Genomic DNA, 25,315 nt, shown 5'->3' on the forward strand with positions numbered 1-25,315 from the left:
CTTGTGCTGCCCTCCTCAGCTGCTTCCAAATGGACATCCCAGACGGCAGTACCCACCCGGCCCTCCCACTGCCCCAGAAGAGGCTTGTGCATCTTAGGGGACCTGGGAGAAATTTAAGAGTAATACTAATTGCTGTCATTGTAATAAAAAACCTCTCTTTATGGCATTTTATTCTAGACAGTATCTCAGGTTAGTCATTCTCCTTTCCTAGAGGCCTGTAAAAACCAGACACACCTCCCTGTTTGAGGTGGGTTAGACCATAGAGACTAGGAAACAGAATAAGTTACAGCTAAAGTTACCTGTTGGTGTTAAGATGCGAAACTGAACCCCCAGTGTCGTGCCTCCCAGTCTGTCTGCGTGTAACTCCTATCAGGAGACATTTGCACGGGCTGCCGTCTACAGTCTTACTGATTTTACGGCCGCTTTATACATCTCAAGCCTGGTATGAATACCAACTTGTTCTGTGCCTCTGTGTCTATGGGCCATTCATTCCCAGTTTTACACAGAACACGTTTATACCCATAGTTACCAAAGGCCTCTGATCTGAAGGTCTGAGTTGGTTGAGAAGATGCCAGAAGTTGAGGAGGAGGGGTAAGAGGTGGTCCGCAGGCAGGAGACGCTGAACAAAGGCTCACGTGGTGGTGTCCTGGAGCTGAGGCACTGCTGAGGGGGGGCACGTCCACGCGGGGGCCAGGACGCCTCGCTGAGGCCTCACCTGTGCAGAAGTGTGTGCCTAGAGATGGGCTTCACGTCTTTTTAAAGCCAGGACATGGCGGCCTTTTAGATATTTCAAGCTGGAGTGATGAAAGGAAAGAAACCCTTGACGTTTCCACATGAAAATGACTTACATAAGCTACCTGGGCGTAATTCAAACATGTCCTGTTGTATGAGAGCTCTGTGCTCTGTTCATGATCCTTTATGATAGCAAAAGCCGTTTATTTATTTACTGATTCACCTGCGCAAAGAATATTTATGGAATGTGCATTGTATGTACGCAAAGCACCATGACAGGATACTGCAAGAGATACTAAGATGTATAAAATGTGGGCTTGCTTATCTATCCATTGAGGAAGCTTCGAGATAAGTGCCCAAGGAACTGTCACGTGGGTGAGAAATGCAGACAGCGTGTGGAGGAATTGAGAGTTTCACATCTTATCCTCACAGCTGGAAGTGTCAGAAATCATATCTGAATGCTTTTCATTTAGCTGAATCTTTCCTACAGAAACCCATTGGTTTGGGGGAACCAGAGAGTCAAGCCTATGAATTATTCAGGCCCCTGATTCTGCTCCTGCTGCAGAATGGTTTGGCTGTTTCCCCAGGCTTCAGTTTCCCTAGCAGAGAACGTGCAGGAAGTGAGGAAGATGAAATGCACCCCAGGCCAATAGTCTAACTACCAGATAGAACCAGTGTTCCTGTTTAGTGGGAGAGGAGACTCAAGGGTGTGACTGAGATGCAGATGAGGATGATCCATGGTTTCAGAGTCCTTGGTGGACTCTCCACTCTGGGGGCCTCCTTCTCAGGGACGGTTGCACTGGGCAGTGCTAACCCCACAGATAGCGACATTTCTGTCCTTCTGGACCCTTAAAAATCAGGTTCACTGACTTGGCATCTCCTCATGACCCTGTGGCACCCAACAGCTGGCAGTGGGGGCAGGTGCTGCTTCAGTTCTGACACGGAGGATTTTCTGAGGCTGCAAATATCACTTTACTCAAACTGGGACTTGCCGGCTGAGGCAGGCTGACCTCTGGCTTTGCAGCAGCACCTCCTTCGTGACAAAGCCAGCCAGAGCTGCTTCTTGCTTGGTCCCCCCGCCATCTCACGGGGCACGGGCTGGCTCTCTGCCCATGGTGTGTGCCCTGGCTACATAGGTGGGCACTTGGAGAACTGGCAAACACCCCTTCTCAGCCTCCGCTCACACCAATTGAATCAGCATCACTGATGAGACCTGGCAGCAGGTTGTTTCTGGACTGTCCCAGGGGGTTTCTGTGTACAGCCCGGGCCCAGAACCGCAAGCATCGTGGGAGCTGCAGGGCCCTGCTGGCTCGAGTGAAGGACCTGAGGGAGGGGTGGAGGTGGTCTTGCCTCTTGGCTTTCTTAAGTGAGATTAAAGACAAGATGTAACTCTTATTTTCAAAGTGCAAGGATAAAGGTGTTTAGTGTGTGAAAGCCAGCTCTCCTTCTGTAGCAAGCTGCACATCAACAGATGCCAAATGGCCACAGCTTCCCTTTATGAAAGCACGCAAAACAGACTCACTGTAAACACACACGCATTTTCCTTTTTTGCCCCAAACATGTTCAGCCCAGCTTCCAGCTCTGGTTTCTGGGCTGCCTTTGAGTGTCCCCACAGAGCCTGGCATGCAAGTATCTGGCATGTGACCTTTGACCCATTCCTCCAAGACCCTAAGTTTGTCTTACTCCACGACTTGCTCCAAAGCCACTGGCTTCAGGGACCGCCTGTCTGGATGCATGACGATTCTGCTCCATCAAGGCTCAGCACACATTTCCCCTCCATAGAGAGCGGCAGAGCTCAGCCTTTGGAGTTTAAATGTTGCTTTGTCTCTTATCCAGGATGCACTTTCTATGCTTTCGTAAGGAAATCATTTTAAACCAAATGACTCAGGGAAAAGCATCCCAGGATTAATCCAAACGTACAGAGGCCACTTTGTCCATCATCTGCATTATGCCTCCTTAGCCCTCCTGCAGAGCAGGCTCACAGCTGCTGGGCAGCGGAAACCACATTCTGTCTAATCAAATAGAAAGAGATCCCTGAGGGCCCTCTGTCTCCCAGCACCAGAGCCTGCCATCACAGCCCAGACGTTCCATGCTCTGGAGGAGGCGGTGCAGTGGAGATGGGGCCTCTGTCAACACCTGCCTGCGTGGAGGGCTGCAGAGGGGCAGAGGCACAGCCCGGCATGGGATGACAGCAGACTGGGAGCTCTGGCATGGCTGAGCCAGTGTCCAGGATACTGCAACCCATGACCAAGTGAAGGAGAGCCCCCTCGTTATCTAAAGAGGAAAGTCATTAAGAGAGCGTGGGAGAGAGTGGGCCTGGGCAGGCTCCCTCTCTCTCATCCCATGTGGATGGGCACAAATGGGAGTTTAATCTGGTTTGGGTTTAATGAATGAAGCTGAGACAATGTAAAACACACGTTTCTTCATTTGAAATCTAAGTCTTCTCCAAGTGACTTGCCAAAGCCCCAGATCGTTGCATTTGGTAAATGGCTAAATGAAGTCAAACCACAGCTATAGTCTCACCCGTCTGAGAGGGTGGTCTTCCAACCCTGTGCTCTGCTGTCAGTCAGCCCAGCTGAATAGCAGGCGGCTGCGGGAATGGAGTCATGTCACAGGGAACAGCTGCTTTTCCATAGAACGAGGACTACCGGATGTCTGTGTTGACAGACGCCTCCATGGCACAGCCCAGAACTCTCTCTATGGAGGGAGGAGGACGGCCCAGTGGTGGTCTAAGGGGCCTCACCAGGGTTCTAAATGGAAGTGAAGGGTGCTTCAGCCAGCCCAAGTTTGCCATAGGCCATAATGGTCGAGCACTTTTGTCTTTGATTTGGTCATCTTCAGTGCATAGAAAGATCTTGTGCTTTCCTTGGGTCACCTCGTTTAAATCTCCTCCAGTTCCTTCTGGTTTCAAGGTCCTCTCAGGCTGGGAGTTCTTACTGGCTGCTTCATAAATGTGAACCTGTGCTGTAGAAAGAAGCCAAGAACCACAGGAGAAGAAGTTGTACGGATGAATACTATGACAAGAAAGAGGATGGCCAACAGTAGACAGCGCCTTCCTCTTGGAGAGAGCGTTTTTTAAAAACCATAAAGTTGCATGAAACCTAAATTACTAAAGAGCAGGGATTCTTGTGTTCAGATTTTTTGACTCGTGGGCTCCCTTTAGTTTCCTTCCTAACATACTGGGCATTTCTCTAATTCCATATGAACTTTTAGAGTTAGGAGATCAGTGATTTCATTCATAAAAGCACCTCTGAAAGGTTGTAAGGAATATATGATGCCATTACATTACCCTTACTACAATGGGCATGGTATTCCATCACCACTGAATCAAAGGCTTTTTACCTTCCAGCAAACCAGAATGGCATACGTTGATGCCACAAACACAGTGTAGTGTTGCTGGTCAGGGCACATCCACCTCCTGGGACTCATGGGACTCTTCTGAAACTTAGTTCTTCCATCTGTCTGTCTTTTCTGAAACCACTCATGATCATTTGTGTAAGCACCCAATAAATTAGAATCACGCCAAGGACCAACGAAAGGTTTTTTGCTCTCCTGAACTGTGTGGCAGCCCTCCAAACAGTGTGTGTGGGGGAGGAGGGTGCGGGGTGGGGGGGTGCTGTGTTTTTATGGTGTGCTATGGCCTGAGTGGCATCCGTAATGGAGCAGAAAGAAGAGATATTTCCTTTTTAAGCTAGTGATTTATTTTTCCAACAGATTGAAAGGTTTTGGACAATGATTCCATGAAAACCTCCTGTAAACAGGAATTGGACAATTAAATACTGTTGTAATCAGCCTTTCTGCTGGTCGGTTCATAGCTCTGAGCTTCAAGTAAATACCGTTTGATCAAGAATGGCCTTTAAATGCGAGCGAGTCATTGTGCACCATGTCCGTTCTCACACTGCGACGCAGCTTTCCTAATGCCATGGGTCCGCTGTTGGTTTTGCCCAGTGATACTTGTTTTAGTGGATGAAGTTCTCGTTTACCAGAAGAAAGAGAAGTCGGGATAATTTTTTGATGAAATAATAGTATCCGGAATGGGAATCCACCCCTTTTTAAATCAGATATATCCCCATGTGTCAACTTCACAGGCAGGCTTCTTTTCTTGGGGAGAACCCTTTCTCCATTCAGATCAAAGGTCAGCCCGTGAATCCTCCCCAGAGAAATGTGGGAGCCTCAGACGCGGCCGAATATGACCAGCTAGAAGCAATTTCTTCTTAACTGGGCCACCAAGGGGCTTCAAGACCAGCGCACATTTTCTAGTTCAGTGGTTTTCAAATGCCAAGTTTTGACACATGAGTAGCTTGTGAAATAAATGTAGCGGCTTCTAACTCGCCTTTTGTAAAACGAAGTAAAACAGAGGAAGCATTTTTAAACCAGACTTTTCCAAATGGAAGGCGGAGTTTTGTGTCTGTGAAACTTTGGTTTTGGGTGTGGTTGTGTGTGGGTGTGTGCGCTGTGGTATTGTGTACAATGATGATTTTTGCAGTGGATCACTGACAGAGAACTTGGATAAACACTGTTGTAGTGTATCCAGGAGAGATTTGCAATGATAGGGAGAGGTCGTTTTAGGCCATTACTCCTGCAAGTCATGTATTTGAAGTTAAAACAACAGCCGCAATAACAATAACAAAAACAGTAAACCTGGTAGGCAGGAAGGTGAGGGGTAGGGGAGGGGGTCAGGAAACATGAAAAGGAAGAATCCTGGACTGGATTGGCTGCACTACGTGTGATTAAACTGCTAGAAGCGTTCCTGCAGCTGGGAAGCAGCAGCCCTTACCAGGGGCACCACGTTGCCTGAGCAGAAGGTCCAAGTTATAATCTAGGGGGCAACCTTGTGTTTAAAAAGAGACACGCAGACCTCCCAGCCTCACCTGGTACTGGCGAGAGAATCCTAAGGTGTCCGTTGCTGGTCTTGCTTGGGGGAGGTCAACACAAACCAATAGTGCATTCGAAAGAGCTTCACCTTTGAAGTCAGACAGACCTGGGTCTCACTGCTAGCTCTGCCATTTATTAGCCCTTGGGCAAAACATTTCAAATTTCTTTGAGCCTCAGTTTCCACATCTGTCAATTGGGCATAATAAGATCTACTTCAGAAGGTGGCTCTGAGGGTTAAGTAGAGTAACGTATCTCGGGCAGCCTAATAAGTATTCGTTCGCCTCCGTTGACCTTGTGTACTGTAGCTCCCCCTGCCTCTGGGAAACAGAGCACCCCGTAGGGAGGACCCATTTCTTTTCCTTTGCCGTCATCGCTCATAGCGGTGCAAGGGGATGGACTAGGAGTGGGAAGGGGATGGTCCAGGAGCCACAGTCAGGACTCTAAAGAGGTACCTCAGGCAGTGATCCCCTGCCTGGAGTTGGATCCTCCTGCAAAGAGCCAGGTTGTGGCAGTGACCTCCTCTTGACTCTGAGGGCTGCCACATCACCACCAAAGTCCAACTCGCCTGCTTCGGCACGAGGCTGTGACTTGTCATTGATGTTTCAGGTCATGGACCTTTTCCACTCACGGAATTCCACTTCTGTTCTCCAAGCAGCTCTCTGTCTAACCGGTAACTGCGACTCTCCTCCAGGTGGAAGATCTCACCGCCAGCCATGAGGCTGCTCTCCTAGAGATGGAGAATAACCACACAGTTGCCATCACAATCCTGCAGGATGACCACGACCACAAAGTCCAAGGTAGCTCCCAGCCTCGTGTGCAGCAGGCAGGGGTGGGTGGTGCAAGCCGAGCCTTTCCTGCTGCAGGTGTGTGGAGCCCCCCTTCCTCTATTGTTCCTCCTTTCCTGTCTTTCCCTCCTGGTGCATTTTTTTCTGTTGGCTCCTGGGAAAAGAAGAGATAGGAATTAAGGATGCAGGTAGCTAGCTGCTGCTTTCTTCCAGTGCAGTTATCCTCAGCCTTGCTGAATACTGGAATTCCCAGTCCTCTGGGGAGCTGTAACAAAAGACCAATGCCAGCCTCAGTCCCACCCCAGGGATTCTGATGTCCTTGATCCGTAGTGCAGTGTAAGCATCAAGATTTCTTAAGACTCCTTAGGTGATTCTAATGTGTAGCCACACTTGAGGGCCACTATCTAAAGTAGGCATGGAAGTAGTGCACTTTATGTTTTCTTTTCCCCGTTTTTTTTTTTTTTTTTTTTTTTTAAAGAGTCTTGCTCTGCAGGCTGGAGTGCAGTGGTGCGATCTCACCTCACTGCAACTTCTGCCTCCTGGGTCCTGAGCAAATCTCCTCAGCTGGAGCCTCCAGCCCGAGTAGCTGGGGTTACAGGCACCCGCTACCACACCCGGCTAGGCTTTATGATGTTTATGGCCTTATAAAAACAAATGGAAGCCCCGGCATGGATACACTTTCCTCATATTTGTGATGCTTTCCGGGCCCCTGCAGCATCTGGTTGGATCGGGGTATCCAGAGCTGACACTCATAGACCACATTCACCGTGGGTGGGCGTTGAGCCTCCAGATCTTTCTTTTTACATTTTTGTAACTTTGAATTATCTTTGGGTTTTATGTGGGTCGTAACGGCGTCATTACTAAGTTCCAGTGAGATTTCCCTTTGTGAAAGAAGCAGCATTTTATACTTTCACATGCATTTACATTAATACATACAATTTATTTTTCAACCTCCTCTCGCTTTACTTTTCCCTCCCAGTCAGCTGCTTGTTAAAGTGCGTATTAAAGGCGGGAGCAGTGGCTCACACCTGTAATCCCAGCACTTTGGGAGGCTGAGGCAGGTGGATCACCTGAAGTCAGGAGTTCAAGACCAGCCTGGCAAACATGGCGAAACCCCGTCTCTACCAAAAATACAAAAATTAGCCAGGCGCGGTGGCCTGGCTACACGGGAGGCTGAGGCAGGAGAATCGCTTGAACCCCGGGAGGCAGAGGTTGCAGTGAGTCGAGATTGCACCATTGCACTCCAGCAACAAGAGTGAAACTCCGCCTCAAAAAAAAAAAGTGTGTATTAAAAGCAACGACAGTTAACAATACATTGATAAACTTTTACAATTTTACAATTTGAGAATTAGCATCAGAGTTTGTATTATCGTAAAAATGTTCTCTGTGAACAAGACCCAGTGTGCCATCACCAAGGTCTGTGTTGTTGTCGCCCTCAAGCACCACCCCTGCTGCCTCTGGGAGCTATTAGTAGGTGACCAAGCTGGAGGCAAGGGACGGCATTTTCCTGGGGACTAGTTAAAGGGATTGCCTGGGTCCTGGTAGTGTGTCTCACACTCGGAGTACTGGCCCCTACCCTTGGCTACACATTGGAACCATCTGGAAGTTTTTAAAAATACACTGATGTGTGGCTGCCTACCTCTGATGTTCCCATTTAATTGCTCTGGGGTGCAGCCCAGGCATCAGAAGGCTTTCAAACTCCTTAGGTGATTCTAATATGCAGGAAAACTTGAGAACCATTGTGTTAAACACCCTATTAAGCATGAGACAGTGTCGTGAGTTTGAAATAAAGAAATACATGATGAAGACACAGATATTAGCAATGGTTTATGTCATCTTCAGAATGGATACTGCCTCTTCTTTTCCCTGGGGCATTGCGATCCTTTGAAAACACCCTGAAATCTCTCACTAGAGGAAGCTGGTCTCACGCGAGGGAACGTGAACGGAAATGGCGCAGTGAGCCGTGGTGTTGCCTTTTCTTTCTGGATTTTCACATAAATAGATCGGGTGGATTTTTCTGACAATGAAGTCTCACTCAGAATCAACACAAACGTTTCTTTTCCAAATGTAAATGTCAGCTGTAACAACTGGATTTCTTAGTGGCCCTTACCACCATTAGTTAAAAGATTTGAGTGAATGAAAACCACCAAGTCTTTCCTGATTGCAGCTCACGCCACACAGAATGGTAATGGTCGGTCTCCAGTATGCTGCCATTCTGAGCATATGATCCCGGCTGATTAATGAGACCCTCCTCCCTCTCCTTACAACATGAAAACAAATTGCTTGTGTAGCCAGAATGAGATGGGCTTCACCCAGCTAATAAGACTCTTCCCATCTGGAGGAAAATAGAATCCATTTGCTTGATAACTCTCACATGACAACTCTTTCTGCCTAACTTACAAAGTAGTGCTGGGATGACACTTTTCACGGAACAGAGTTGTTTCAGACCCTCCAAGAGGAATCAGTCCAATTAGTTCTTCCTTGCATCTGAGTTGTCTTAACACCGAATCTTTGCTGAAGCAAATCCCAGGGATGTGTGGTTCTCAGAGGGCAGCCAAGAGGCTACCAAGGTGTCCGTGTAGACGCAGCACTGAGCCTGGCTGGCGAGCCCGGCTGGCAGGATGGCTGCTCGCAGCTCCACTGCTTTCCTCAGCCGCAGATGGCTGCTTTGCAGTGGGAAGGAAGAGTGATCCTGGGAGGGGAAGAAGATGGGATTTAATGTTAATTACCTAGTTATTTTGCCATGAGGACAGTTTAGAGAATCAATGAATAACGTGAACAAAGGATCTGACTTGGGCAGGATGGTGGTACAGCTGAACGTAGAAGTGTTTGTGTGTGTGTGTGTGTGTGTGTGTGGTGGGAGGTATGGGGAGATGTGGATGTGTGTGTGTGTGTGGTGGGAGGTATGGGGGGATGCAGGTGTGTGTGTGTGTGTGTGTGGTGGGAGGTATGTGGGGGGATCTGGGTGAATGTATGAGTTAGGAAAATATAAAGAGAGATCTAAAATTAATAATATGTGTAATAGTGGGAGTATAGGATACAGTTGTGTAATAGGAAGTATAGAGGGAGATCTTTTAAGGTGTAATATGTGTGGTAGGAGATGGGAAGATGTGGATGTGTGTGTGTGTGTAGTGGGAGGTATGGGGGGGATGCAGGTGTGTGGTAATGAGTGCAGGAGGCAGGGGATGCAGGTGTGTGTGTGTGGCAGGTAGAATATAGAGTGTGTAATATGTGTGTGTGTGAGTGGGAGGTATATGGGATGCAGGTGTGTGTGTGTGTGTGTGGTGTGGAGTGCAGGAGGGATCACAGTTATGTATGTATGAGTAGGTATAGAGATAGATGTGTAGTATGTAGTATATAGGTAGAGTATTTATAGTATTATTACAGTATGAAGTATGCATGTATGTGTATGTGTGATATATTTTATAGAAGTGTGGTAATATGTATGTAGTGTATATGAGTGTAGAGGTAGGTATGTGTTACATTACAAAGTGTGGAGTGCTGTGAGATGTAGAGGGAGGGCGTGTGTGTGTGTGTAAATGTGTATGGATTTGGAGGCGTGTGAGCGTGGCAGGCTATGAGATAGCAGTTAAGGAAGGTATGTAGTAGGTGGTGTTATGTGTGTGTGTTGTGTATATGTGTGTGTGGTAGGTGTGTATGTGGTATATGTGTGGTATGTGTAGTGTATATATGTGGGGGTGTGGAGGAATGTGTGTGGTGGGTGTAGTGGGTGTGTGGTAGAGGTTTGTATATAGTATGTATGTGTATGTGGAATGTGTGCAGTGTATGTATGTGGGGGTGTGGAGGAATGTGTGGTGTGTGTGTAGTGGGTGTGTGCTGGAGGTTTGTATGTGGTATGTATGTGTATGTGGGATGTGGGCAGTGTATGTATGTGGGGGTGTGGCGGGCATGATGTGTGGGGGAATGTGTGTGTGGTCTATGTGGGGGAGTGTGTGCAGGGATGTGTGTGTGATAGGTGTGTATATGTGTGTGGCATATAGTGTATGTGATTGCTTGGTGGTGTGTGTGTGTGGCATGTAGTGTGTGTTTGCGATTGTGTGGTGTGTGTGTGGCATGTGGTGTATGTGTGTGATGTGTGTGTGGGGTGTGTGTGTGCATGTAGTATGTGTATGTGATGTACATGGAAGGTGTGTATTGGATGTGCTCTTGTGGGTAGTGTGTTTATGTGATGTGTGTGTGGTAGGTGTATGTGTGTGGCATGTGCTGTGTATGTGATGTGTGGTGGGGTGTGTGTGTGTGGTATGTGATGTGTGTGTATGTGATGTGTGTGTGTGGTAGGATTGTTATTGTGGCGTGTGGTTGTTGTATGTGAATGTGGTAGGGGTGTGTATGTGGTGTGTTTATGTGGTATGTGTGGTAGGTGTGTGTGGCATGTGGTGTGTATGTGGATGTGTGTGGTAGGTGTGTATGTGGTATGTGTGGTAGGTGTGTGTGTGCCATGTGGTGTGTATGTGAATGTGTGGTAGGTGTGTATGTGGTGTGTATGTGGTATGTGTGGTAGGTGTGTATATGTGTGTGGTGTATGGTGTGTGCATATGTGATGTGTGTGGGAGGTGTGTATGTGTGGCATGTGTGTATGTGATTGTGTGTCATAGGTGTGTGTGTAGTGTGTGTGATTGTGTGATGTGAAGTGTATGGTAGATGTGGTGTGTGGCATGTGGTGTGTGTGTGGTGTGTGTGGTAGGTGTGTATGTGTGGCAGTGGTGCATGATGTGTGTGGTAGGTGTGTATGTGTGTGTGGCATGTGTGTATGTGATGTATGTGTGGTAGGTGTGTGTGGCATGTGGTGTGTGTGTATGTGATATGTGTGGTAGGTGTGTGTGTGTATGTGTGGCAGTGGTGCGTATGTGGTTGTGTGGTAGGTGTGTGTGTGTGGCATGTGGCGTGTATGTGATTGTGTGTCATAGGTGTGTGTGTGTAGTTTGTGGTGTGTGCGTATGTGATGTGTGTGGTAGATGTGTGTGTGGCGTGTGGTGTGTAATGTGATGTGTGTGTGGTAGGGGTGTGTGTGTGGTGTGTGTGTATGTGATGGGTGTGTGACGTGTGTGTGTGTGTAGTGTGTGCTCTGTGTTCATATGTGCTCTCTCTGCCCCCATCTTCTCTTTTTCCCTCCCTTTCCCCAGTCCCTTTTTTCTTTCTCTCTCCTAAATACTAACCCGTTCATCACATACAATTTCAAACCAGTGGAGGAGTCCCCATAGGCTTGAGATCTGCTGTCCGGGAGTCATTGATTTACCTGAAGTCACGGGTCTTAGTCTGCCAAAAGAGCCTTGTTTCATCCTTTTCAAAACGAAGACCAACTTAACAGTTTCATGCCCTCTTTCCAGAATTGATGTCCACTCATGAGCTTGAAAAGAAAGAATTGGAAGAAAATTTTGAAAAACTGCGGCTGTCATTGCAGGTTAGTATTTCTTTAATTTTCTTACCTGATACCAAGATAATGGCAGCATCGTTATTCGCACCCACAGACATTCATTCAGCACCTACTGTGTACTAAATCCTGTACTAAACATTGGAACATAAGGTAAATAAGTCATACTGCCTACCCTGAAGAAATGTGCTGTCTACTCGGAGAGCTGTGATGCAAATAGTAACAGACAACAGGTAACACATACTTGCACCACATGAATAATACAGTTAGTGAATGCCACCGGCATTCAGAGAGATTAGTGTGCACTTGCTGTGGTCTGGAGTATCCGAGGAGTAACTGAGCTATGTTCAAAGCCAGAGGAGGACTTGGGGAAGAGAGTGTTCTAGGCCGGGGAAATGGTGCAAGGAGCGTTTTGCAGGTCAGAATTCACATGCTCTGAGACTTACAGAACATGCTGTGAGACTTACAGAACATGCTCTGAGACTTACAGAACATGCTCTGAGACTTACAAAAGGGGCTGCAGTTACCTGGAGGTGGCTGAGATGAAAAACACCATCTCCACCTCTCACCATCACCTTTAGGAAATGCTGGTCTCAGATGCCAGAGGAGCTGCCTGTGTCCTGCAGGCCTCTAAGGAGAGAATGCAGGGTGTCCCGGATCACCTGTGTCTCCTTCCTGCTTCCTTCCTGCCTTACAGAGACGCAGGCAGCTGCTTGTGTGAAAAGACATTGACAACCGCCAGCCGCATGGAGGAGCTGCCTGGGAAGCCAGGGGGACGCTGGGGGCCCTGCTTCCACTTCCAAGTGTAGCAATTCCAATCACAGCAAAATTATTTTTTAAATGTTAGGCATACTCTCATCTGGAATTGTGGGAGGTGAACCCCATAGCTTCATACATAGGCAGGAATTCTGCTTCTTCGAGGGCTCACTTTCCTCTGGCAACATACATGGCACTGAGCCCGCCCCGCCAAGAGTCCAGGACTGTGGAGAGACCCAGGGTCACACCCTCCAGTGTACTCTGCAAAAACTAAAATGTGTTATGCCTGCACAGTGCTCGTGTGGTTTGCCCTTGGCCAGTGAACCCAGACTGCCTTCCTCGTATACACATCCTGCACCAATAGTTGTGCTATCCTTAAAGGAACACAAATCAGGAAACTGACAGCCATACAGCCATGTCACAAAAACCCCATCCAATCCCAAACCCAAAGAAATGAGAGTTTTTGTCTCGTCTGGGAATTGGCGCCCTGCCACTGACACCAGATGGTCCTGAACTGGACATATGTTCGTTGTGACTCTCCGTCCAGCACAATCCGTTTGGGCTGGAGGTTATTTGGTGCAAGGAGGGTGGAATTGCTCAAGCCAACCTCCTTGGTCTACAGGCACCTGGAGAAACAGGTTTGGTGGTTAGAGATTTGAATTTGTGTTTAAATCCCCGCTGCGCTAGCTCTTACTAGCTTTCACATCTTGGAGAGTTATGTAGCCTCTGTAAACCTTAGTTTACTCTTTAAAATAAGGATGATGACACTACTTTTCTCAAGGTGTGAACAGATTATGGAAAATAACGTGTCAGAAGTGCCTAGCCCTGGGTTGGCTTAGGTCGGTGCTAATAAGTGGCAGCTATTGTGACTATTGTAATAATAACAAGCATTGTTACATTTATTGTGGTTATTGTCATGATGTCGGTTGACTCCCCAGTGACCCACACTGGGTCAGGCCACCAGCCGGGTCTTTGTGCATGACATAAAGAAGCTAGCCCACGTTAGCTGCAGCAGCATATGCTCTCCCTGCAGATCTGTTTTGAGTAATGGTGAATAAGGCAGACACATCAGTTTGGTATTTTAGATCCATCCTATGTTGTAATTGCCTGAAGAGTTTGCTGTTGTTTTATTTTTTAATGGAGGGAAAGAGGCTTAAAAGAAATGCTTTCTCTGGCAACACTGAGGAGGTTTGGTGTAGGAGCCATGGCCATTTTTATAGTCAGTATAGCAGGTGACCTGTGCTGCGGGCCTGGAGGGGCTGCCCGGGCTGCGATGAACATTTCAGCTCATAGGCCTGCAAGCTCCCACCTGCAGCGTACTGCCCCAGTGCACTGGCATTTGCATTTCATGGCACTGTGGGAACTTTTATTTCTTTTTTTTTTTTTTTTTGAGACGGAGTCTGACTCTGTCTCCCAGGCTGGAGTGCAGTGGCCAGATCTCAGCTCACTGCAAGCTCCGCCTCCCGGGTTCCTGCCATTCTCCTGCCTCAGCCTCCTGAGTAGCTGGGACTACAGGCGCCCGCCACCTCGCCTGGCTAGTTTTTTGTATTTTTTTAGTAGAGACGGGGTTTCACCGTGTTAGCCAGGATGGTCTCGATCTCCTGACCTCGTGATCCACCCGTCTCAGCCTCCCAAATTGCTGGGATTACAGGCTTGAGCCACCGCGCCCGGCCTGGAAAGTTTTATTTATTAAAAATAAAATGGAAGTAGGCTGGGTGCGGTGGCTCATGCCTGTAATCCCAGCACTTTGGGAGGCTGAGGGGGGCAGATCACCTGAGGTCAGGAGTTCGCGACCAGCCTGGCCAACATGGTGAAACCCCATCTCTACTAAAAATACAAAAAAAATTAGTCAGACATGGGCCGGGCGCGGTGGCTCACACCTGTAATCCTAGCACTTTGGGAGGCCGAGGCGGGTGGATCACACAAGGTCAGAGTTTGAGACCAGCCTGGCCAGCATGGTGAAACCCCGTCTCTACTGAAAATACAAAAAAATTAGTTGGACATGGTGGCGGGCACCTGTAATCCCAGCTACTCAGGAGGCTGAGGTACGAGAATCCCTTGAATCTGGGAGGCGGAGGTTGCAGTGAGCCAATATCAAGCTAATGCACTCCAGCCTGGGTGACAGCGTGAGTCTCTGTCTCAAAAAAAAAAAAAGAAGAAGTAACTGGAAAAGAGAACAAAAAAAGAGGAAAAGGAACCTACTCAGGGAGCTTGCAGACCAGGGTCGTCCACCATAAGAAAGCAAGCAGTCAAGCCAGTGTTTCCCATGTTAGTGTCACGGTGTACACTTACTAGCATTCATAATATCACCTCCCATTATTTGGTGGATGAGGCCATTTCTCTTGCCAGAACAGTTCACGGGAGGCTGGGCACAGTGGCTGACGCCTGTAATCCCAACACTCTGGGAGGCCGAGGCGGGTGGATCACTTGAGGTCAGGAGTTCAAGATCAGCCTGGGCAACATGGCGAAACCCTGTCTCTACTAAAAATACAAACATTAGCTGGGTGTGGTGGTACGCACCTGTAGTCCCAGCTACTTGGGAGGCTGAGATGGGAGGATCCCTTGGATCCCTTGAGCCTGGGAGGTGGAGGTTCCAGTGAGCCGAGATTGTACCATTGCACTCCAGCCTGGGCAACAGAGTGAGACCCTGTCTCTGTCTGTCTCTCTCTCTTTCTCTCTCCCTCTCTCTTTGTGTGTGTGTGTGTGTGTGTGTGTGTGTGTGTGTGTGTGTGTATCTGTATATCTGTATCTATATACTTTTTTAGAAGAGTTAATGGGAGACCCTAGTTTCTGTGTTTTGGTATTATAGAAATGGTGCTGGGCAAAGAGCTTTGGACTGGTCTGCATGAGTGAGACATGAAGGGTGAAGCTCTCCTTGGGCATCAGCGGTCCTTTGCCAGCCTGTGGTCCTGAGAGTCATGGCCGGAGCTGAGTGGGGCAGGGTCAGTGCAGGTGCATCTGCGCTGGGAGCTGGGGAAGGGGTGCAGTGTCTCCATAGACACCCTTATATTCCTTCAACCTGCAGGTGGAGAGTGGCCAGCGGCCTGCCTAGCTGGCAGGCATGGGAAGGCTGAGGGCTGGGAGCGCCAGTCTGGCCACGGGGCGGGTCTGAGCAGGGAGGAGGAGACTGTGTGGAGTTGGCTTACGTGGCAGCTCCTATCAAGGACATGCAACCCAGTCCTGAGGCCGGGAAGGCTGTGTGGGAGCCAGAGTGAAGCGGGAGTGAGAGGGAGCTGGCTGGAGGAAGGCACTGGCAGCAGGAGAGCTGGCACGAGAGGAAAGGGAGGCAGCGAGGCTGGGAGGACGCTGTGTTAGGGAGTGTGCACTGCAGCTTGAGGGCAGTGGGGTAGGAGAGAGGGGAAGGACAGGTTCCGGTTTGCACGTTAGAAAGAGTGCCTCACTACGGTGTGAGGGCAAAGGAGTGATCATTCAGAAAAAGACAGGAATCGTCTCAGAAAGTAGCCAGCAGAGTGGCCGGAGCTCAGGGGAGTCTGTGGGTTCTAGGGACATTCGGGATGGCAGGACTTGATTATGGACTTGGTGATGAGAAGGTTTGGTGATGTGGGAGGGGTCCCAAGGGAGAGAAGGAAGTCAAGGAGGGCTTGAAGGGCTCTGGGTTGAGCTTCCTAAATGAGAATACATCTTTGAAATACGTTCATCGTGGTCCTTCCCAAAGCCAGGGGCTGGGTGCCTCCTGGACAAGACGCACCTCTGAGGATTCTCTCTGACGATTGTCTGCCTCTGTGGGATCAGAGGTTGTGAAACGCCCCCGGATCACTGTGCTTTTGTGGTCTCTTCCTGACAAAGCACCAAGGAGGAGTGAGCCGAGGGCAGACGCGGGGGGACACCCTCCTCCATCGTGTGGCTGTGGGGGTTCCCCTTTGGCACCTCTTTCTCCAGCCCCCAGGGAAACACTCTGAGGGTGCTCAGGGCACAGTGGTGGCCCACTGATTACAGCTGCCCAGGCTGTGGTGGCTGCTGTCTGTAGTGGCCCCAGCTGGACTCCTTGTATCATTACTTGCAGGACCAGGTGGACACGCTGACCTTCCAGAGCCAATCTCTGCGGGACAGAGCCCGCCGCTTCGAAGAGGCCTTGAGGAAGAACACGGAGGAGCAGCTGGAGGTAGTTTCTGGATTCCAGGCTTCCAGCCCCGCAGGGACCCCACCCCAGCGAGGCCAGCGGGGCTCCCTCAGCAGTCCGGTCCCAAGACAAGGCCTCTCTGTGAATCCGCTGCTGAAGTGACAGCTGGTCACGGCCTCCCCTGGATTTTTAAACAATTGCTGTCAGCACCTCTCCCCTGAGACAGACAGCAGCTGTGGGTTTCTCCAGCGACGTGTTATTTTTGCCAGATTCCGCAGCATTCCCCAGCTGGAGTCCCAGGGCTCCTGTGATAAGCATGGTCTGGAAACCCCCACCCTGGCCCGACCACCCCTTCCAGCCCATTCCCCCGGCCCGGCCACCCCTTCCAGCCCGTTCCCCCGGCCCGGCCACCCCTTCCAGCCCGTTCTCCCGCAACTTTTTAGGCTGACGTGGGGCAGCCTTGGCTGCAGCATGCGTTAACAGGTTGAGGGGAATTTTTTCCAGAAAAGCTGGCAAAGTTCCTTCCCTCTAATGTAGGGTTGCCAAATAAAATACAGGACACCCAGTTAAATTTGAATTACAGATAAATTTTTGAGTATAAGTCTGTCCCATGCAATACTTATACTGAATTGTTTAAAATGTCATTTATCTGAATTTGGATTTAACAGGACCTACTGTGTTTTGTTACATCCAGCAGCACTACCCCAACGTGACTTTTGTCTAAAATGGCTTTTCTGCTTCTTAAACCACTTGGCTCATTTCCTATGCATGGGCTCTTTACGGGAATAGGTGAGACCTGTAAGAGTCCCAGCTACCTCGTGAATCAAGTCTTCCAGGTGAATGTTAAAAGCCAGTGTTGGGTTTACTCTTTCTACCCCATGAGCTCCCTGCTGGGCATAGGCTGGCAGCACCCAGCAGTTCTGAAGTCAGACTTTCCAGTGGACGATGGCCGTGTCTCACCTGCTCCCCCACAGAACTGGATTTTAGGAGGCTTCTCAGTGGGAAACTTTATCAGGGAAGGCTGTAGCATCCTCTCTCTTTGGTGTCGCAGTTGCCATCAGGGCACTTGTCCCAGGAGGATGGATTTAGCTGGATTCGTGGTATTGGTTAATACTGGGTTTTGTCGGGAGCCCCGGTCAACAGCTCATGGCTCTGTGCCCCTGTAGATTGCGTTGGCTCCTTATCAGCACTTGGAAGAAGACATGAAGAGTCTGAAGCAGGTATTAGAGATGAAGAATCAGCAAATACATGAGCAGGAAAAGAAGATTCTCGAGCTGGAAAAGCTGGTGAGTTGGTCCGTTTGCTCGCGAGAGTAACTAACCTCCATGACATTCCTGCTGTCATCACTGAGATCATTGTTGACACTGAGGTGTTCAGCCAGGTGTGTCTGTTACCTGCCCATTGCTTACACCTATGCAGAAAATCCCACCGCGGGCCTTTCCCAGGAAGCCAGGAGCTCTCATAAGGAATCTTGGAGGTGGCCTTATCTTGTCCAACTCTGGAGCCTTTCTGATGGGTGGCCTCTTTCTGCTTTGTGCTGGTTTTCCCACAGTCCTGCTGTCTCCTGGCCCTCTCTTGGGGATGTGTGGTGACCCAGCACAATGCAGCATCCCCAGTGCCCAGGCACTGCACGGAGCACTTTCCCTGAGCCTGCTCCTAACTCCTACAGCTGCCTGTGGAGGAGCTGCCGCCCCCAGCCGCTTTACAGATGCGGAGATGGAGCTAGGAGTCCTGGCCCAGTGCTTCGGGTCCTCACAAGGCAGAAGGGGCCAGGGATCTCCCTGGGGCCCTTTTTATAAGGGTATTAATCCCATTCACAGGGGCTCACCCTCAGGACCTAATCCCCTCCCCAAAGCTCCGCCTCCTAATACCATCACTTTGGGGTTAGGTTTCAGCATAGGAATTTTCGGGGACACAAACATTCAGTCCAGAACAGAGTCCTTGCTCTCACCCACACTCGTCCACCTCAGCCCACCAGCCTGGCTCCTGCAGAGCTAGTAAAGGGGAGCACAGAACACCCAGGATTTCACACAAGCCCCCGGCCAGGGCTAGAGTCCCAGAAAGGTGTGCAAAGGGAGTGGAGGAGAAGCCTCCTTCCAAGGGCAGCCCATCTTGATCTGGAAGTTGGCCCCAGGATCTCAGATTCTTATTTTTTCCCTTTATTATTGTTACTTTAAATATAAACTTCTGATACTATCAAAAGGAAATATGTGTACTGTGGAAAATTATGAAATAAGATAAACAGAAAATAAGCAGATTATAGCATCATATTCCTACCAATGCTTATACTTTCCAGAACTTTTTCTCTGTAAGGCAGTGTCTGCACACACACACGTGTGCGCACACACACGTACTGTACCATGTGTTTTATATCCTCAGCTTGCCATGTCAGGCAGAAACTGATCATAACATCGAATTTTTAAAGCTCCCCATTTGTGAAATGTCCCTTGCATCTGTACAACCAAACCAGGGGCTGATCTAGGGCCACCCATTACATTTGGTGGCCATGTTGCCTCTCTCTCTGGAAGCATCCCTTTTTGCAAACATCTCTTGCTGCACGGGTGCTTCTCAGTTAATGGGGGCAGACCAGGTGATGCTGGATTGTCACCAAGATTCTGGGCGATGCTGACCACTCTGCACCCTCCAGCAGCTCAGGACTTCCCAGCTCAGGCCAGGCCTAGGGCTGGCAGGGAGCTACAGGACAGCGCCTGCCTCAGCCGAACCCTGCCTTGCAGCCTTGCCAGTGTGGGGACCAGCTGCTCTGAGAGCAGCCACCCTTCCTCCCGCTCCTGGCTTGGCCACTTGCATTGGGTCACCAGCAAACCTTTGGGTTTACTTGGCTGATTTTAGCCCTGCTTCAGGCTTTCTGCCTGCCCGTATGGCTTCTCATCCCAGAAACGTTTCCAGGCAAAAAGGAACCTGCTTGATCACTTCATCTCCTGGGAGCAAAAGTGAGGGCTGGGTGAGGGGCCTTGCTAAAGAGGGGGCCAGAGGCCAGTCGTGGGGCCAGGATTCCGAAGTCCTGTTCATGGACTAGGGACCGTTTTCTTTACAGATTAACTACATTAACAGTGAACGTGTCACATTCTTTTCGGAAAAGAATTTATTTCTAAAGTGGTCTTAGAATCGAACTGTACTTCAGCCAGGTCTCAGGCCCTCGAGGACATGCTAACAGAGGAAAAGCATCAATTACTGGGGAGTAACAACCATGGCATGATGGGATTTGGGGAATGTACCCAGCTGCTCTCCGGCTTTGCATTCCTGGCTGCCCGTAGCCTCTAAAGGAAAAAGCGTGCTTACGTTATTTAGATTTCCTGCCTCCGTTGATTCAGGATGTCATGTCGTGCACGCACGGCTGGCCAGGGATGCCGCCACGGTGTGGTTGACACTTTGGGTAGAACCATGAGACCCAATAGTCAAACGAGGTCCTAGTGGTGTTCATGGTTTCTCTCTGACAATGGCCAGGGCCTGGGGACACTCACTATAAGAAATACATTTTACATCAGAAACACGCACACACTCACACATAATATATATAAAATAAAAATACCTGAAATTTGCTACCTACGGTGCACATGGGCGTTTTCTATGCTGTTTCGTTTCAAGAAGAAATGCTAGTCACATTCCTCTGACCTGATTTTACAACCCACTAATACATTGCAAACTGGTATTTGCAAAATGCTGTTCTTGATAATCCTCCAATGCCCAGAGCTGACGGCACCGGTTTACTTCCCATTTGATGGCCTTGCTAGAACCTCTTAAACACTGTTTCCTTTATAGGCAGAAAAGAACATTATCCTAGAAGAAAAGATTCAGGTTCTCCAACAGCAGAACGAAGACCTCAGAGCAAGGATTGACCAAAACACGGTTGTCACCAGGTAGGTGGGCTGGGTGTCACCTACAAAGTGGCTTTCCTCTTGAGCTTCTTTTTGTTGCAGCACCCAGTTTCCTTCACTCTGGGCTGTGAGTCTTTCCCCGCCGTTTCTTGCTGTTTTCCCCCAAGACCTGAAGAACAAGAGCGTGCCCCTGTGGCCATCTTGCCTATTCCTGGCCACATATCAATGGGCCCCACCTTGGGAGACATGAGTGAATCAGCAAAAGTGTGCGGCAGGGTCCTCCTGCAGCACTGGGAGGGGAAGGGGTTTATTAATGGAAGAGATTAGGAGAGGGCGGCCAGCTGGGTGTTCCCAGGCCAAAAAGAGAGTCACCATTGGTTGATACCGCAACTTCCAGAAATTCACAATTTCCATCCAGGTCTTGCCTGTCCCTGTGGGGCCCCGCTCTGAGGTGCCCCAGCTTTCAAGAAAGGGTGTTCAGGCTCCTCCCTCACACAACGCAGTGTGTGGATAGAGCAGGGTTTTGGCTTCCTCAGCTGCTCTTCGGTGTGGGCTGAGCCATATCAGTAAGACCCAGGCCCGAACCCTTGCCCACTCAACTAGGCTCCTCAGCATTCACCTGTGGTGTGTTACCGTTGCACACATAACTCGTGCATATGCACACACTCACATGCACTCACACAGGCACTGCATGCTCGCTCACACACTTGCGTACTCCCACTCATGCACACTCACTCTCATACACTTACGCACACACTCATACAATCCTTACACCTATTCATATGCCCTATTTGCACACTCGTGCACGCTTATCCTCACATGTACATGCTTATTCTCACATGTACATTCTCACACATACATATGCTCTTACACACATGCACGAATGGACACACAGCCATTGCCCCCATAACTACGCCCCTAGTGCGGGCATTTTGTTCTCAGCTCAGAGGCACATAGGAAAGGCTGTGCTGGGGGCAGCAGTCTCCCTTTGCTCCCGAAGCTGCAAAGGTGCCCTGTCAGCAGAGCAAGTGCAGACTTTATCCAACAGAGCTGATTTTTCTGGACCTCGGTCTGTCCAGCTTTAAAATGCATATGTACTTGTTCCTGTCAGTTCCTCAAAGGTGCTGTCATTCTTCAAAAATGCAACAAAGCAAGCAACTTAGATTCATTTTTTCACCCACCAGTCTTTATCAGCAAATATTAACTGAGCATCTGTTATGTGCCTGGCACCAGCTGGACGCTGGGGGTTCAGCATGCAGACGGAGCCTTGGCCTCTGTCCTCCGGAGCTCCCAGTCTAGCAGGCAGACACAGACCCCTAGCGCAGCATGTCCATCAGGGGAGGACCGCTGCTGTCGTGCAGGCACAAGCCTAGGGCAGGGAGGCCAGGAGAAGGCACCCCCAGCTTCCCGGCAGGCTCAGGAAGGCCTGCGGCTCGTCGCTGCTCTTGTGCTGTTGTCATTGTCAATTGCCAGCTCCGCGGCTGTCTCTCCTTTCGGAGCCTCCTGGCAGCACACCCACTCCAGCTCTCCACTTCCCTCCTTTCAGTCGCTGGCCTTTGCTCTGTCCAGTGGACAGCCAGTGCCCCCGCTGACCAGGCAGAGGGCCTGTGAGATGATGGCTGTTGGCCAGAGAGGCTCTGGGAACAGGTGTGTCATTGGGCTAAATGGAAATCATGACTCCACCAAAGTTCTTGGTCACTGGGTCGCCCTGGTCCCTGTTCTCCCTGAGGGCATCATGGCCTCCTCCCTTTGTCCTGCACCCATTGTCGTGACCTCAGGTTCGGTGTCCACTAGCATGATTGCTACTTGTTTTGTCATTGTGCCCGTGCAGACAACTGTCGGAGGAAAACGCTAACCTCCAGGAGTATGTTGAGAAGGAAACCCAGGAGAAGAAGAGATTGAGCCGAACCAACGAAGAGCTGCTTTGGAAGCTCCAAACTGGGGACCCAACCAGCCCGATTAAACTCTCGCCCACATCTCCCGTTTACCGCGGCTCCTCCTCGGGGCCGTCCTCTCCGGCCAGAGTCAGCACGACACCCAGATGACGCCACTGCGCGGCCTGCGGGAGCTCCGGCTTCTCGTCCTCCAGTCTCCACCCCGAGGGAGCACCGAGCCGGTGCCGCCGGAGCTGGCCCTGTGCGCATGCTCAGTAGCTGCGAATGCATCCTAGGCGCGTCCTCCTCTGATCCCCGTGTAAGACTGCCCTGGTGTCGGCACTTAGGAACGTGTAAATGGTAAAGTCTGATGTGCAAACGTTTTACCATAGTTAGAGCCAAAAGAAAGACACTTGCAATTGTTCTTGAGCAATGAACTTTCACTGCAGAATTTCAGGTTAGTTACAAAAAGCTCAGTTTTCAATATACATTGAATAATCATTGTGTACTGCACCGATATGTGTGTATATTTAGATATACGTATATACACATGCTGCGGTTCTCAATTTCATTTTTTATAGTATGAAGTGCTGACATATTTTAGTGAAGGTCAGCAGTTTTCTAACTTGTGCCTAAGAATTATTGGGAAATGAAAATGCATTTCTATCTAGCTTCCCAGGAATATTTCTACCCAAAATAGAAAAAGGAAAAAAAAATAAAAAAGATACAGAGAAGAAGCGCCTTTCAACTCACCACCAAGTGGTACTCTCTTTAACACGAACACCAGCTATTTGTGAACGGTAACTGCCTTTGGAACAATCAGCTTCTTAGTCAACATGATGTGAGATCACTATTATTCCATTTGCAAGTTTTCATTATCGAGACTCGTGTCATGAGCGGCTGAGGGAGAGCAGTGGGAAACCCGAAGGGGGTTTAACAGTTCTGCAGATGTTTCTCATGACAGTGACTCATCTCTAACAGTCTTGTAAACACAGTTTTGCTTTTTTCCTAAATGGCATCTCAGACTCGGTCATTAAGCTATTGTTGCACCCTCCGGAAAACAGGTTGCACCCTCCGGAAAACCTTTGAGTGAGAGTGAGGATGACCCTGGAGATGACCGCGCCCGTTCGCGCTCCATCCTCATGAAGGAACTTGCTGCTAGGGTCTGTATTTTGACCAGGCACAGAGGGGGAACGGCACTCCAGCTTTCCATGTGGTTCACTCTGACGCGATGCCGTAAATGATCAACTCGTTGAAATAGGACCCTCAGGCCCCCATTTCATAGCAGCCCCCACTTCAGTTTGGTTCTACAACTCAGCCCCTTCACTGCACACTGAGATGGCTCAGGGGTTCTGGCAGGGGCTTCCAGAAAAAATACACCGTTTCTGTCCCCGGGGGACCAGTTCTGAGCTGTGCTAGATCATCACACGACCACCCAGAAACCCACTTCCACCTCCTGCTGGATGATCAGGCAACGCTGCTGCTGACCGTGCGCCCATCTTAGACCCAGAAGGTTCTCCCGAACAGAGGAGCCCAGTGAAACAGCCAGCCAGGGGCCACCAGCTCCTGGACTGGCATCTGTCTCTAAAATGGTAGAATTAGGATATGAACAGTACTCATGTAGCGGTGTGGAAGATTAGGAGCATGATACACAAAAGGAAGAAGTAGTTTTAACATATATGGCGATGATGATGATGCGCTTGTTTCCTGTATGCGACAAAGACCCTGCACTTTCTCCCTGAGGCCCCCCAAAATTGTCCTGAGCACAGGCCTGTCTTTGAGTGTGCCCAAGGCGAGAAGAACCATGAGGGGATCCTGCAGGGGCCGGAGCCATGGAGCAGGGAAGAAACAGCCAGCGGACGGAGTCGGCTTGCCCAGGGCGCGCCTACTCGGCACACGTGTGGCCAACATGAAGGCAGACATGGTCCCTGGCCCTAGCCTGAGTCCAAGCTGGGCTTCCGGGCCTCGGGTACATCTCCAGCAAACCTCCAAGGGTCTTGCTCCTTCTGGGGACATACACAGTAAATCCACATGGAAGTGCCACCATTTCTCTGCTTTAGTGGCTCTGCATGATACTGTGATACTGAGTTGGGCATTCCATTAGAGTAGATCATGCCACATTGACTAAGTACACAATCATTTATTCTTGTAGCAGGCACAACCTGCAAACACACATTCGGTTCAGCTTAGCTGCCCGAATTAGGAACCGCTTACATAGCCGCACCTGCTAAACGCAGTTACACAGCAATACCGACTTCCGTGTGATGCTAGAACGTGGTACAGTGTGTTAGGCTGCTGTGGTCAGAGTTGTAGCATTGTTAGCACTAAGTAATTCCTCATTAGGTGGACTTTGGTGAGAGCTTTACCCTAACCCACCCTGACCTTGGGTACTTGAGCTAATTTCCACATGGCCCTGGCTTCGTGTTTTTTTTTTTTTTTTTTTTTTTTTTTTTTGCTTTTTCTTTTGTTACAGACACCCATCGTGTATGGCTCCTCATCTGAGCCATCACTGCTCCAGAAACACATGGGGCAGCAGCTGCTGTGCCTCCTCCTCGATTCTTCCACCCCCCACACCATCAGAATTCAGATTTCTCTCCACGTGGTGTCTGCCTCTGTCCCCTTCCAGGCTGGAGCGACATTTCCATGTTCAGATGCTGCAGCCTCTGCAGCTGCCTCAGACCGACCCACCAGATACCACCTGTCTTTTTGTGGCATTTGGGGGATGCATGGGCGGCCTGCCCCCCACCCCCGCCCCTGCCCGTCACATGCTGGGACAAGGTTCATAGCTGGATGTTAGAACGGATGGGGGTGGGGACAGCCCTGGCAGTGATTGGTTGAATGAATGGGGTCACAACATCCCTTTTCCTGCCCCTACAGTTTGTGTTGCATATTTGTGTTTAAAGCCTATTAAAATAAACTTGAGGGACTTTCTGCGATACCTACTTGATTTAACTGGAGTCCTGTCCCTCTCAGGCTGGGGATTC

General features: G+C 49.6%; 1 protein-coding gene across 5 annotated transcripts in view; it reads left to right on the forward strand.

Moving 5' to 3' along the window:
* The window catches only part of MTUS2 (microtubule associated scaffold protein 2), a 620,405-nt gene extending 595,136 nt beyond the window's left edge, over positions 1-25,269 (forward strand). For all 5 annotated transcript variants that reach the window (XM_021929366.2, XM_017951161.3, XM_021929367.2 and 2 more), the window contains 6 exons: positions 6,299-6,404; positions 11,741-11,814; positions 16,565-16,663; positions 17,788-17,907; positions 20,402-20,499; positions 22,289-25,269. In XM_021929366.2, the coding sequence (XP_021785058.1) occupies positions 6,299-6,404; positions 11,741-11,814; positions 16,565-16,663; positions 17,788-17,907; positions 20,402-20,499; positions 22,289-22,502 (711 nt within the window). In that variant the 3' untranslated portion in view covers positions 22,503-25,269. The remainder of the gene's footprint in view (positions 1-6,298; positions 6,405-11,740; positions 11,815-16,564; positions 16,664-17,787; positions 17,908-20,401; positions 20,500-22,288) is intronic.
* Positions 25,270-25,315: the final 46 nt, after the last annotated feature.

Source organism: Papio anubis, chromosome 15, assembly GCF_008728515.1.
Source record: "Papio anubis isolate 15944 chromosome 15, Panubis1.0, whole genome shotgun sequence".
Taxonomy (NCBI): domain Eukaryota; kingdom Metazoa; phylum Chordata; class Mammalia; order Primates; family Cercopithecidae; genus Papio; species Papio anubis.